General features: G+C 44.2%; 1 protein-coding gene and 1 long non-coding RNA gene across 2 annotated transcripts; both read left to right on the top strand.

The window, feature by feature from the left end:
* Window positions 1-231: 231 nt before the first annotated feature.
* Window positions 232-8,223, top strand: LOC310767042 (veficolin-1-like). Its single transcript, XM_083623816.1, has 8 exons — window positions 232-456; window positions 1,849-1,986; window positions 2,206-2,268; window positions 2,547-2,591; window positions 2,953-3,086; window positions 4,434-4,563; window positions 6,058-6,192; window positions 7,274-8,223. The coding sequence occupies exons 1-8, from the start codon at window positions 351-353 to the stop codon at window positions 7,522-7,524; spliced, it is 1,002 nt and encodes a 333-aa protein (XP_083479942.1). The 5' UTR covers window positions 232-350; the 3' UTR covers window positions 7,525-8,223.
* A 2,068-nt stretch (window positions 8,224-10,291) lies between these two features.
* On the top strand, window positions 10,292-15,017 carry LOC310769396. Its single transcript, XR_014551631.1, has 2 exons — window positions 10,292-10,793; window positions 14,703-15,017. It is a non-coding gene; the product is annotated as an uncharacterized lncRNA (long non-coding RNA).

The raw sequence follows: 15,017 nt of genomic DNA, 5'->3' as shown, positions 1-15,017 counted from the left end.
CAAGCCTCACGCCAAACAAGATAGCGATGGGATTATGGCTCCAAAGAACACATTATTCAGCACAAATAAACATTTCCTGATCAGGGCAGAGTAGGGGGTGGGCATTGTGCAATCGAGGGATTTCTAGCCATTGTCTAGAAATGTACAATCTTAAATATCACGAACTATGCTGACTCTTGTGAAAGCAAGTATTGCACAATAATGGGGTTCAGCAAAGCCCTTTCCCAAGGCAAGAATTTCCTCGTTCCTGTTTACATAACTGCTTGGGATTGCCATATATATAAGCCCCTCCACCGCCACTTACCTCTGTTTCACCCAGACGAGCGGCCAAGAAAGTTCTGCAAGGAAAGATGACAGCCTTGACTGGTTTCCGCCTGGCTCTGACTCTCTTGGTGGTTGTGTCTGTGGAGGAGAGAGGAAGCTTTGGACAGGAGGCAGAAACCAGCTGCTGTGAACGTGAGTGCAAAATGGGATGAGGTGGGAGGTGATCTTTGATTCTGGACAAGTATAAAAGGCAGTGGGACAGCCAGTGCCTTTTATTCATCCAGTCTATTAAATATTTTAATCTTGGCTGCAAATTGTTTTTATGTTGTCATGACATTTTTTTTTGCTTGCTTAATTACTATTTTATATTGCATTTTTTATTGTAAGCTGTCCAGGAAATGTTAATTGTACACCTATTAGTTGTGCAGAAGAGTATTGGCATTTCTCCTAGCACTGCGGCTTTATAATGAGTAAAGCTGGGCCTAACTAAGTTTGTTCTTCTGTGCAATTATTAAAGGCAAAGGAGCCTTTTTTTGCATCCCATCAGACCACTGTGTGGCACACGTCAAGGCCAGCACTGTTTCCCCAGTTAATTGTTTTGGTATGTGAAAGTATAACCCAGGGGCTTACATTTTAGTCACAGGGATGTGATAATGTTTAATTTGGAAGCAGCGGAGGGAATGTTCTTGAGGAGGACTTTGAAGGCTGGTTTGGCAAATTGAGTTGTGATCTCTGAAACAAAGGGCGTTCCTCAAAAAGAAGCAGCATCTGGTCACTCTATGTGTCTCTGTCTTCTGGCTGCAACTAGCATTTTCTTCAACTTCCTGTCACTGTTCCCTTTAAATGTTCAGATTTGTCAAGATATTCCCAATCAGGCCACAACTAATTTCATGAATGAGGCCAGAGTAGAAGGGGCAGGTGCCTAATTGGTTTTGAATTTTATAAAAACCTAGCTTCAGGTCTTTCAGAAAACTCTTCAAGATAAGATAGCCCAGGTTTCTTTCTCTTTCCTTTTAAACTGTAGTTAAATGGTTGATTTCATACTTGATAGCTTTAAGATATTTACCCGAGATATTTTAAGTATACCTTTGAAAAGGTAAACAAGTGGGTCTGTGCTTGAATCTGCAAAGACATCAACATATCCATTAGAAAGCCAGGGATTGCAAGCTTCCAATCAATCATACTTCAAGTGGAAGACCCAGGTTTATCAATATGTCCTTTCTGAAATACTCAGCAGGGATTCTTAAATTGGCCCACACTTAAATGAAGATATATAGAGATATATATATAAAGGAGAAAAGGTTTCCATGGTTGCTTTGACAACCCTAACCGCTTCCAACAGCTCAGGAAAGTAATTTTCCTTTCTCAAAAATCCTCACAACAGCTGATCTGTATGGTTGGTAAAGATGAGAAGATGGTGCCTGAGGATATGAACTTGCCTTCCCCTCATGTAAATTCAGTCCTATCTGCTGCACCACATAAGACGCTTGGCACTCCAGTCCTTTCTTGGTTTAATATGCCCATGCCAGGGAACATGTCTTGTCTCACACAGGTTTATACGCTGTCTCACATTTCCTGTTTCAGAGCTGAAGGGCCTATCACATTGTGGACCAGGCGGGATCTTTTTCCAGGGCCAGCCAGGGATACCAGGAATACCAGGTGTACCCGGAACAAGCGGATCACTTGGGCCTAAGGGTGACCCAGGCCCTCAGGGTCCTCCAGGTAAGAAGATTCCAATCTCTCCTTCAGAGTTTGAGCCAGACAGATCTGGAGATCATTTGCTCTAATTCAGCCTCATCACTGTGGAGAAGAGGCTCGCTGCTATGCTCTGCAATTGCAAACACCATGTCTAGGAGAGGGGCTGTTAGGGGCAGGAAAGACTGTTTCTAGAGATGTTTTGATTGTTTCCAAAGGTTTCATCTCTCACCTGTTCCCTCTCAGGTGAGAAAGGTGGTGCTGGGATGCCTGGGAAAGCTGGACCCAAGGGAGACAAAGGAGACAAAGGTAATATTGCATCTATAACACCACTGTGAGGGGAGGGGTGTGGCAATGCAAGAGCTTGGATTATTCACAGGTGAAAGCTGATCCAGGTGAACACTGCACTGTGCATTGTGCTTGAGCAGATCCCAGTTCTAACAAGGTGACCCTCTTTGCCTCTACTACTCCACTGGAGGAAAAGGAAAATAAACTTAAATAAAAGCATGGAATCTGGAACTGCTTTCACTCTCACCTTTCTTTTTAGCTTGTTTACCTCATCAGATGTTGTTTTTCACTTCCTGCAGGAGAAGACTGCAGTTTGGACACTTCTGCTGGTTGTCAGCCGCAAGGTATGTCTTATCATCATCATCTTAATCATCCTCTTGCTAGTACAGCTGTGTTTGTTTGGTTCAACTCACGGTCCTTTCCAATCTAATGCAAGATGGCTGCGAACACAGATCATGAGGATAATATAGGGAAGGGTGAACTTACCCCATGAGAAATTATAATTCTCTGGTTAATAAAAAATAATAACCCCATGGTGGAAGCTCAAATTAAACTTCTCTGTATTCCCAGAATCTTGTTGATTTCTGTGCAAAACCAAACATGATAAAGACAGTAGAGGGCCATGTTATTCTCATCGCACATATAACTTCCAGAACGGAAAATAGGTGAACTGTTTTGCATTTTCCTCCCTGATATTTCTCCTAGAGGCTGGAGCCAAAGACTGCAAAGAACTTCTGGAACGTGGAGAGACCCTGAGTGGCTGGTACACCATCTATCCTGCCACAGGGAAAGCAATGGTGGTCTTCTGTGACATGGAGACGGACGGAGGAGGCTGGCTGGTGAGCTTTACTCCACGGAGAAGGAAGAGCCATCTGTTTATGACTTATTAAAAAGGTGTCAGGCAATATGATGCACACTTTTCAAGAAGTGGAATCCCCTGCCAGGAATGGGCAGTTGGGCAACTCCTTCCTCCAGAGATATCTCCTTCACTGAGCAAAAGAGACTTGGCCCATGGTGCTAAGCAAAGCAAAGGCAGCCCCACATGCTTTCTGCTCATGCATGCTCATAAACAGTAGACTAGAGAGAGGAAGCAGCAGCAGGAGGCGCTGCCTTCCCTTGTTTGCTGGCTTCTGCAGAGCTCAGAGGAGGTGTTGTCCAAGGGTGTTCTGTAGGGGAACGGAGGAGAGTTTGCTATTTATGGCTTGTCCACACTTCCACAATCCTTTGCTTAAAAAACATGGGTCTGAAAGGTTTTCCACTTGTCCTGTGCTTTTTGAAAGGACATGTGGTGTAAGCTGAATGCAAAACTATTAATCTGAATCAACAGAGGAGGGAACATGTACAAGTCTATCCCTTACCATGTTTTTTGTTTACGTTATACAGTGGTACCTCGGGTTACATACGCTTCAGGTTACAGACTCCGCTAACCCAGAAATAATACCTCAGGTTAAGAACTTTGCTTCAGGATGAGAACAGAAATCGTGCTCCGGCAGCGCGGCGGCAGTGAGAGGCCCAATTAGCTAAAGTGGTGCTTCAGGTTAAGAACAGTTTCAGGTTAAGAACGGACCTCTGGAACGAATTAAGTACTTAACCCAAGGTACCACTGTTGTGCTTTGTAGAGGAGGTATGGTGTGGAAACCCTGTTGATGCCCTTGTGGGAATTTATTTTCATTTTTTTATGAGGTTATTGTCCTCATTCCCTAATTTATCACCCTATTGAGATATGTTAGACTAAGGAAGGGTCAGCAGGGATACATCTTTATATTGTGAGTCCTGTTCCAAAACCAATCAGTCTGCCTAAAAGAGCCCCCCAGCCAGGTGCGCCAACTCTATGGGGCTGAGGTGTCTTCAGCCCCCTTAATATTTGCTAGGATGGGGGTGGGCCCCTCCATGCTGAAGGAGGCAGAGCCTAGCATGGCGCGGCTTAAGTGTCGGCCTCCTCCTGAGCACATGTGAGGAGGAGCCGCTGGCCATTGTAGCTGGCTGCCCCATGCCAGGTTCTGCTCAGCCTCCTCCTGGCGATATGTGACGTTGCGCACATCACATGTCATGTACATGACTTCATGCACACATGGCACATGGTGGGCCCCTTCAATCTTAGCCTCTGCACCTAGCACTTGTAGGGAATAGGAAACGGGCTTGTCTTTCAGCCGGGACACTGACATATCACCTCCTCTTGCCCCCAGGTCTTCCAGAGGCGACAGGATGGGTCGGAGGATTTCTACCGTAACTGGGAGTCCTACAAGAAAGGGTTTGGGAGCCACGCGTCAGAGTTCTGGTTGGGCAATGATAAAATCCATCTTCTTACAAGCTCTGGTAAACCAACGTTTCCTCTTCTGTCTGATGCTGGAGCATTACTGGAAAGCTTGGGGATTTTTAATGAATAATGGAGAAAGGTGTGGAATCAGTTATTGAAAGCTCCTCCAGAGTTGGACCTGTAAAATTTTTACGTTGGGATAAATAGCTGCAGGGTCCTGTCTAGAGCATATCATTGGAAGAGTGCTCTTGGTGTGTACGCTGTGGAATCCCACAGGGCACTATTTTATTCCCAATGCTATTCAACATCTATATTAAGCTAATCACTGGGAGTTTTGGAGCAAGGTGTCATACACTGATGATACCCAGTTTCATTACATCCGAGTCAGGACAGACTGTGCAACCCCTGGACATGTGACTGGATGCAATGCTTGACTGGATGAGGGTCAGTAAATTGAGCTTGAATCCTGCAAAGGCTGAGGTCTTGCAGGTGAGTGGTTCCTGTGTCTAGGCGGTAGGTCAACTGCCTGTTCTGAAGGAGCAGATTTTCAGCTCAAGGGGTACTCCTCCATCCATCTTTGATCTAGACGGTGAAGTGATTCATGTGGCCTTCTACCATCTGTGACTATTCCTAGACTGGGATAGCCTGGCTATGGTGGCCCATGCATTGGTAACCTCAAGACTTGACTACTGCAGCGTGTTTTATGTGGGGCTCCCCTTGTATCTAGTGTAGAATGCAGTGGCCAGACTGTTCACAAGAGCAGGTTACTGGCAGCATGTTACTCCTTTCCTAAGAGAAACACACTGGTTGCCAGTTTGCTACAGGGCAGGTTGAAGTTTCTTGTGTTGATTCACAAAGCCCTGCTACTTATTCTGAACCTCGTCAACAGTTTGCCTTCTGTGTAAGGGTGTTGGGAATTGTTTCATTGCAGTAGTGCATGATCACTTCTATGCCTGAAGCTGGCTCCCCATGCTTGTGAAATTTCCATTCTTGGGACAGCCACGTCTGTCGAGTAGCTAAGTAATTGTACTGCATTGCTTAAGTGTCCTTACAAAACCAGAACTATGGCTCTGCCTTCCACCCCGCCAACTGCCACAGCCTGGAGCAAAAGCTGCTGGTCTTCATTGTAGCTATAAGCATGTTAAAGTCTTTCTCTTGTCAACAATGACACAACCCCTCTCACACACAGTAGAATAATAGAAGCATAACCACCTGACCCCATGCCACTTGCCACTCCTCTTCCCCCTTTCTTCTTCTTCTTCTTCTTCTTCTTCTTCTTCTTCTTCTTCTTCTTCTTCTTCTTCTTCTTCCTAATTGTTTAAACCAATTCATAAACCAAGAACTTATACACTGACCACTAATAATGAAACCTATGTCATAGATATTTTTCCACCTTTATTATGCGATTTTTTGTGATATACAAATGACATGAGAAAACTTGGTATACTTATTTGTATAACATTATTCTTGTTTATAAAACACAATTAAAAAAACAACAACCCCAAAAACCCCAATGCTTACTCTCAGATCTCTTCCATTCTCTTGGGGGTTAGGAGTACAACAATTGCGAATTGACGTGAAGGACTTCAATGACACTAGAACTTATGCTACATATACCAGCTTCAAAGTCTTGAGTGAGAGGGACAACTACACTCTGGAAGTGGGCTCCTATTTAGATGGCAACATGGGTGAGTTATACAGAGAATTCCCTTTGAGGCATCTGGTTCAAGGTGTCCTAAAAACATGAATATTGCATTTTTGAAGGTCCAGGAATTGACTCTAGGAGGACCTTCCGCCTGCAGAGCATCTCCTCTGGCACTTATATATGTTGTCAGGGAATCAGGAGCAGGAGCACTGGGGAGAGAGGAATGGGAGAGCGAAGGGGAAGAATCCGAGGGCAGCGTAGGGGAGTATGACAGTGGCCCGAGAGATTCCATGAGCTTCTCCAGCGAATCAGAAGATTCCCAGAAGGGGGCGCCGATGGTCAGAGCAAGGGGGGTCCCAGAGGGGACGCACCAGAAACAAGGAGCCAGAGGGGAACCCCAAAGCAGCAGTGGGGGATCGGGACCAGTTTCCCCACCAGAGCGTAGTGGGGGGGAAGAGTCACATGTGTCAGGGCCAGCATCCCCTCCAGCCGGCAGAGGAGGTGAGTCAGGGCTGACCACGCCTCCATCGGAGAGTGGGGGAATGGAGGGGAGGTCAGTTGCAGCTAGCCCCCCCAAAGGGGGAAGCAGTGACAGCAGCAGTGAAACGGTCAGGAGGAAAGCTGCTGGCTGGGCGCGCGCGCCAAGTTCAAATGTGCAGGCGCGCGGGACAGCAGGAGACCCGGATGGGGAACCAGCTCCTAAAGCCCGCTGGAGGGAGGGAGACGGCTCAGGGGAATCAGCGTCAGAGGAGGCTAGAAGGGGCGAGACCCCGGCGGGCAGGCGGACCCAGAGGAGGAAAGAGCAGCGGAAAAGGTGGAGCAAGGCTAGGGTCTTAAATTGGTGTCAAGGGGGAGGAGACTCAGACGGAGCATCAGTGGTCTAACAGTTGAGACGTAGAGCTGCGCGCTGCGGCTCTGGAAGTGAAACTGAACTTCAATAAAGACTTTTGTACTTAACAACGAAGCAGCGTTGGTCCTTTGTGAGCTGGGACCTAGGGCAGCTCTGACAATATGTGACCTAGCAGGTCTGTGCTAGCAGTGCACCTGCCTTTTTCCACTGCCTTAGCACACAGAGTTAATGTGAAAGAGGTGAATTTGATGTTTTCCCTTCTCTTCTCTTTCAGGTGATTCTTTCTCAGGACACAGGGGCATGGCCTTCTCCACCCGAGACAAGGACAACGATACCAACGAAAAAGGCAGCTGCGCTGTGGCTTACAAGGGGGGCTGGTGGTACAGTGTCTGCCACTCTTCCAACCTGAATGGCCTGTACCTCAAAGGCGAACATTCTTCTTATGCTAACGGCATCAACTGGTCTTCTGGGCGGGGGCATCATTATTCTTACAAATATGCAGACATGAAATTTAGACCTCAGTAGGTGAAGTGTCCACCTGTTCAGGAACTTGCTTCTGCATTCCATGCCTGGCAGGACAGTCTCTGAATGCAGAATCATCTGCTTTTAAAATACAACACACACAGAGGCCCTCCTTGGAGCTCAGGGCACTGCAGTGGCCTGAACAGGAAGAAGCCAGTCTGATGAAGCACCTGGTTGTCACTTGCATAAGGCCGCCTTTTATTCCCCTTGTATGAATGGTAGAAAGGATCCCACAGGGAACATTTCGAATGGACAAATTGTGGCTGGCTGCTTGCTTTGAAACACCCACAATGTCCCCACATAAAGCAACAGCCTTATGCTGAACTGCAGCGCTGGTGGGTGTTGAACACCACACAAGAAGTTTACATGCTGGTGCAACTGTTTTTTTAAAAATGATGTGAAATGTTCTCATTATTTTTTAAATTCCTGGTCTGCGGCATGAGGATGAACAGAGTTCCCATGTTTTGTTTCGTTATTGTCTCTTGGGTGCTTTATCAATGCACATTGGTAAAGCAACACATCACAAAATGATGCATTTTCATATGTACAGTCATATCAATAATGGTTTTATATAGAGTTTTGTCAATGTACATTGATAAATGGAGTGGGGTTGCGGAGATACGAAGGAACCAAAAGTTGTAGCAAACAGCACATTTGCAAATAAAAACTAGAACAATGCAAAGTTTCTAATTTATCAGTTAATACTGCCTTGTGCCTTTTACTTACAATTTGCAGCCAGGTTTCTTTCCCCCCTGTAGCTCTACAATCATTCTGACATTGCACTGGAGATTATAATCACAAGGGCCTTTCTAGAATATTCATTTATACATTTTTAAAAGCACATTTGTGTTGCTAAATACCTACCAACCTCCTGTCTTCTCTTGAGGCTTAATTTTTATTGCAGTATTTCTCAGGATTCCAGTTAGAAAATTTTGCTATTGGGAAAATACGTAACAACATATTTCATTCTTTTATGGGCCACACGCATCAGATGGACATCAAAGCTAGAAAATGACATAAAGGAGCTATTGCATTCAGATAACTGTTCCTTGTGCTTCTTTTTCTGGGGGCACGCATACCCCTAAACATTTTGTGAATCTAAGTCTGGCCTCATTGAAGGGCAGTATTTCAATATGAGTAGGAAAATGAGAGTTCCCCTAAACATTTTTTAAGAAAAAAAGCACTGGCAGTTCCTATAAACAAACAGCTATGCTGACAGGAGATACTGTGGAATCCATTCATTTGCAATTGCCTCTCCCTGAGTAATCCACTTTATCGTGCTAGCAGGGCTAATGGGAGTTTCAGTCCAAAACAGTGGGTGAGAGCCTTGCTGTATATTTTATGCTCTTCTTGGCAGTTTTCACCCGTACACGGATAGAGAGATGTAGAGAGTTAAACAGTATCCCCATTTGGGCCTCTTTGGACTTTGGCTTCGCACACTTTCTTTCTTTATGTTTATACAACTCCTGCTCCTGGACACACTAGTTCAAAGAGGCAGAGAACAACTGGGAAAGCATTGTGATATGAAACAGGGAGAAGCACTGCAGCAAAGCAAAAGGGTGCATATTTACCCTTGGATTACACCTCAAGCATTTTCCAAATTCTAAACATGGAGGGCAAGGGAATCTTTGGGGCATTTACTAGAGTAAGACCCTCACTTTGTGCAATGGGGTGGGAGGCTGGCAGCATACCAGGATCACGTTATTGTAACACATGCATCACCCAAACAATGACCTGCTTCTGGGGGTGAAAGCGAGCTGGTCTTGTGGGGATGTGCAGGCTGAGCTGTCTCAAAGGCCAAAGGCTGGATCACTTTAAGCACACTGTTAGGACCTGACACGTCTTTTAACAAAGGAAAAGATTTTGGTTATAATATACAATTTGAGGATTGGATAAGGTTATGGAAAGAGGGAATGAAATTCACTGCATGTACCACGATAAAAGAAAATGTGATGAAAATGTTATATAGATGGTATATAACCCCAGTGAAACTAGGAAAGATGTTCAAAGTTAGTAATAAATGTTGGAAATGTCAAGAGAAAGAAGGAACATTTTATCACATGTGGTGGGAATGTAAGAAAGTGAAAAGCTTCTGGGAAATGATTTATAACGAGATGAAAAAAATGATGAGATATACGTTCGTAAAGAAACCAGAAGCATTGTTACTAGGTATACTAGGTAATGATGTTGAAAAGAAAGATGTGAAGCTATTTAGATATGCAGTTACAGCTGCTAGAATTTTGATGGCCCAAAAATGGAAACAGGAAGAAATGCCAACGAGGGAGGAATGGAGAATGAAACTGATGGAATACGCAGAAATGGACAAATTAACATGTAAAATTCGAGACCAACGCGATCAGAGGTTCACCGAGGACTGGAACAAATTTACAGAGTATATCAAAACTGTGTGTGATCAGGAAATAACACTTGTTGGATTTCAGGAAGCTTTGTGAAGAGAATAGTAAGGAATGTTGTTTAAATGAAAAGATAAAATAAGGACGGTTAAAGTGCAACATAAATTTAAGGAATGTGAAATGTTGTGAAAAATATGGAAATTGTCAGATAGGCTGACGGAAGTCTATAAGATGTATAAGTTAAACGGGATGTTAAATTGTAATGGGATTGGTTATTGTAAATTTGAATAAAAATTAATTATAAAAAAAAAAAAAGTTTGACTCAGGACCGCAGTGCAAGAAGCTTTTCCAGCCAAAAATCAGCTCTGCTCCAAGCCTGTTTGCCACATTACTCCCATAATTGGTGGGAGTTTATTTTTGCATTGGGTTCTTCAAAAACATTTCACACAGTTTAGTAGAAACTGTTTAGAGAGATTCCGTTAGAAGCCCTGATATTTCCTGCTATTGAGGCACCTTTGTGCAGTTGCTTGCTATCCCAGGGAAGCAGCTGAGCAACTCAGCAGCCAATCGGAGCCAAGAAAGCGGTGCTAAATTAGTCTGGCAGGAACGGAGCCACTTGTTTTCCTCTCCGACCTCTTGGAAACCTTCAGCTGCCTTTGGACAAGCGAGCGTGCACTTCTTGTGACACCGACAGCTGCAACTTCCCAGCTCGAGAGCCCGAGCCTGTAGACACTCCCTACCAAAGGGCAGAAAGCGCCATTTCAGCAACAGCTTTGGGGAGCTCAAAAGCGAATAGCTAAAAGAAAAATGCTGCGTTTCCATAAGACTTTCAGATTCCTGAATGCAACAATGAGGAATCAGATCGTTCCTCGAGCAAATATTACGGAGAAGCCACCTAAGGAGATCATAACGCCAGTGGTAAGTATCCTTTTTTGGTGTCTCCGGACCACCAGAAAATTAGGGTAGTGCAGCAGATACATTGTACTGTTGTGTGCTTCAATGTCGTGTTCAGATTTCAGAAGGTGAGAATGGTTAAGTTGTCCCTTGAACTGACAACTACATACTTTATTCAGCCACAAACCTGAAGCCTTGATTTTGGTTTCTGAAAGGAATGTCTGTAACGGGGGGCAGCCTAGGGAATTCCCTTTTTTTCCTCCTCCCTTGTCTTTTCCCCCAGTGAATAAATTCCCCACAATTTGCAATGTGATATCAGGCATGAAAATGGCACAGGATTTAAGGCTCCTGAGCTGAATGCCACACATACACACTTGGCTGCTTCTTCGTTAAAAGTGGCAGCGAGTTCTAACCAAGTGTTTAAGTAACGCTTTGAACAGACTGCGTCATTTGGCCCTCAAGCAGCTGGCCTAATACAGTTTCTCGACTGCCTTGAGTGCTGCTGGGACTCTAAAGCAGCTCCTCCCCGCCCTTCTGAAACATAGGCCATTGCACCTTCCCCGCTATATACTGTCTCAAATTCTGTTCCCCAAAGCTGCAGCACAACAGTACGAGTTTATTGGTGCAATCGGGTTGCATCTATTCCTTGCAACATGATTGTGGCACATTTGCTTCGTATAACGTGCAGGAACAGCTCAAAATGGCTCTTGGTCCCACAGGCCACATTTGAATGTTACTGTGCACTCTTTTACCTATAGCATGGACGTGTATCCAAGTAGGGCTTTCCCACAGGCCAACTTTCATTTCAAGTCTTCCTGAGTGATGGCTCTCCTACTGCAGGTGTGGTGGGTCCACATTCCATGCAGCCAGGGCTGACTCCAGAGTTTGCAGCCTAAGGTGAAGGACAAATCAGATGTCTAGAAGCCATCAGGATGGCAGTTAGGATCTTTCTCCAACACTGGCACTGGGATATCGCCCTCCGCAACTCATGGCGGTAGGCTAGATTAGGAGCTATGTGGCACACACAGCTCTTGTCCTCTTAACCCCTTGGCATCGCACCCCCTTGACTCCCAGCATCTGCCCACTGGGAAGGGCAGCACTACTTGCAGGAGGCAGAATGGCACATAATACTAATGTTTCTTGCAGCAAAGTACAGTTTACATACATATAGCCTTAAACTGTCTCTACATACATCTGAAAACTTTTGAGACGTGAGTACACGTGCGCCGAAACGTGTGTGTACTTTATATTACCCTCCACATGTTGTTTGCTTTGTGGATTTGAAGGTATTCCAGATCACTTTTAGGGGAAAGAAGCTAAGCTTTTGTTTAATACATTTAATCAGTGCAAAAACCCCTAATAGCCAAAAAAATCCCAGTGCTTTGAGACACATGTAGGAACTCCCTCCCCCCCCAATTAATAATAATGGAGCAGAGCGTTATTTATAGAGACCATCTCCTCCCACCCTCAACTCTTGCACATCCAGCCTCATTTTAAAAAATCATACAATTCATTTCCTCATTCTTCCCAGCTTAAAGAGCGTTAAGAACTTTGGCAATATGCCTGCACAGAGCCATTGTTCTCCAGATCTGATACACGTACCAGGAAATAGAAATTTCACAGCTCTATACCTTTTATGGCACAATAAAGTGAGAAGCAGCTTTTAGAGGCCTTTAACCTATAAGAAAATCAAATATTTATTTGAATATACATAGGCAGTATCTGCAGCCTTTATTGATCAGTGTAGAATTTTTGCAACCACAAATAAATTCTACCGGTTTTTATGGCCTCAAGTCATGTCCCCCTTTCTTCATGTTGCTTTAATTATTCAGAGTTTTTCATTTTTGTGGCATGAACATTGACTTCCTTGCCGAAAAACTAAGTTTTTGGCACCAAATTAACAGCCCAGATAATGTCAGTAGCAACTTGTGATTAAAAGAGTGGTTTCTGAAGGAAGGGCAATTTTTTCTTCATTCTTTCATCAGATGAATCTCAACTGAATTAAATTGTGAGTAAACCCAATGATTGAAAATTACGTCCACCCTCTATAGGAACCAAACAAAAATATATGCTTTACATATTTTTTAGTACACACAAGAGTTAGTATGCACAATCAGTCCCACAGGCGCGACAGAATATAACTAGTTCAGATGATTTCTAATTGGGATCTGGCAGGCCTGTGCTACTGCTCTCAGGACAAAGTCACTTGAAAGTCAGGCTACTGCCAGTATGCCATTGCAAAAAGATTATCTCCTTGCTCAGAAGTAATCTAAAGGCTGCACCATTCAGCAATACTTATCCGGGCTGACTACAGCCTTTGCTTATAGCTAGCAATAGTGAGGGCCCAACTAACACTTTACATTGAATGAGGAAAATTATGTACATTGCATCATAGGAAAAATTAAACGACACAAATTAACAGGCACAGCAAGACCACACGTTTGGTAAGAGTAGGATGTACAGTACACTGTTCAAACTCAGCCAAACCATGGGGTGGGTGGGTGTGCACACATACATACAGAAACATAAACCCACTCCCTTGTGGGACTTCTTTGGGAGAAGAAAAGGCTAAGGAGTAAACCCTACATCAATCCAGAGCAGAATCCTTAAGACAGTTGGATGGTGTCTTGATGCTTCCTTCCAGCAACTCCTGCAGCCAAGCTGGTGCCAAACGTATAGCTCTGCTTTTCTTTGGACCACATAAGTAAGGCCAAGAGGGAGGTCTTGTGGTCTGGGCAACCCAGGACCTCCATACACACTGCCCAGGCTTGTGCCTTGGGGAGGTCACTTTGGTGTTGCTAACACAGCAAAAGCAACACAGGAGGCAACACTTATGAGTTACTGGTTTCCACAGCTACAGCAGGCGCTGTGATTCTCCAGTGGTGTGACTTCATACACACACACCCTAAACACACCCATACTGCAGGTGTTCCTCAAAACTGAGGCAAACTTTATAAGACTTAGTCTTAAGATGAAGAATTCTTGTTCTCAACCCCATTCATCTCTATCACCCATTAGCGTGCCCTTCCTCCCCTCCCCTTATTGAAGTGGGAACAGCATCAAAGCTGTGTGAGTGGAGAGCAGAGGATTTTGTTTTCCTGCCCCGTTGTGCTTGTGAACAGACTAGAGAGAACTATGAGATGTAGTTCTTCAAAAGCTCCTGCTTCTGAATGAAAAGGAGTGCATCAGGGAGCTAGCAAAGGGAGGCCAACACTGGAAATCTAAATATAATATAAGCAATCATATGAATTGTGTTACTTTTTATTAGATGTTATCTTTTGTGGTTGCATTTTTTGCAGTTCCATTTTAAATTGTAACCTGCCCTGGGACCTTGGGGTGAGGGATGGGTAATAACTAAAATAAAAACCCAAGCCCTCTGATTGACTTAGTTTTCCCAAGTTTTCCTTTTTTGGTAGGAAACCTAGAAAAAAGTCCAAGCCAAAGAGTTCCTCATCTGTAGAGAACACATGTATGCAGCATTTATACCCTGCTAAGCCTCCCAAGACATTTTCAAAACTACACAATTAGGTGTATAGCAATCTCTTTTAGGCCCTGGCAGTTATTAATGCAATTCAGTTTTCAGGCTCTTTCACAGAAGAGGCTATAGGAGCTGAAGTGGGCTCAGCATGCCTGACTGTTAAAAAAGATACCAACCAACAGAAGGCCTTTCAATTATCTGCAGATTATTTTGGGCCCTGGCAGTCAGACTAGTCAGGCAACTGAGGATTCTTTCAAAACCACAACGAACATCCTATAAGGACTTCACTGCACTATACAAAAATAAAGATTAATCACACAGCACATACAATAACTTTAGCCCACTTGCTTTCTTCCCTGCATGAACTATAAATGGTGATTAGCCCAGGAGAACCCAGAATGTTCTTCAACATTCATAATGCTGCAGACGACATTCACCTCTGTTTCTTTGTACAGGAACAAGCTATTGGACTGACTGTGATGTTTGCAACCTTCTTGGTCCCATCTGGTTGGATATTGAGCCATATAGAGGATTACAAGAAGGCGCACCGTGAATGAATCACAGGCAGAAGTTCTCCACTATGAACGTGGTCACAAAGCAGATGCCAAAGGAACTTGCATCCTCCCATATGCAAAGCTGTCTCTTGCTGTTTTTATAATTAAAAAATTGCTTTTAAAAAACCACAGTGGAACTTGTTTGTTCAGGAAAAAATGCCCCTTATTCCTCTTCCCTATAGCAATATGAAATAATAAAACATGCCAAGGAAAGAA

The sequence above is a fragment of the Podarcis filfolensis genome, assembly GCF_964270895.1.
Source record: "Podarcis filfolensis genome assembly, chromosome: 1".
NCBI classification, from domain to species: Eukaryota; Metazoa; Chordata; class Lepidosauria; order Squamata; family Lacertidae; genus Podarcis; species Podarcis filfolensis.
This window is presented reverse-complemented; position numbering and strand designations above follow the sequence as displayed.

Bases quoted from the DNA above. Each gene is read 5' to 3' on its own strand.
- LOC310767042 (XM_083623816.1), top strand. From the start codon at position 351: ATGACAGCCTTGACTGGTTTCCGCCTGGCTCTGACTCTCTTGGTGGTT. The intron at 3,087-4,433 runs GTGAGCTTTACT...TCTTGCCCCCAG, and splicing joins CGGACGGAGGAGGCTGGCTG to GTCTTCCAGAGGCGACAGGA. The intron at 6,193-7,273 runs GTGAGTTATACA...CTTCTCTTTCAG, and splicing joins CTATTTAGATGGCAACATGG to GTGATTCTTTCTCAGGACAC.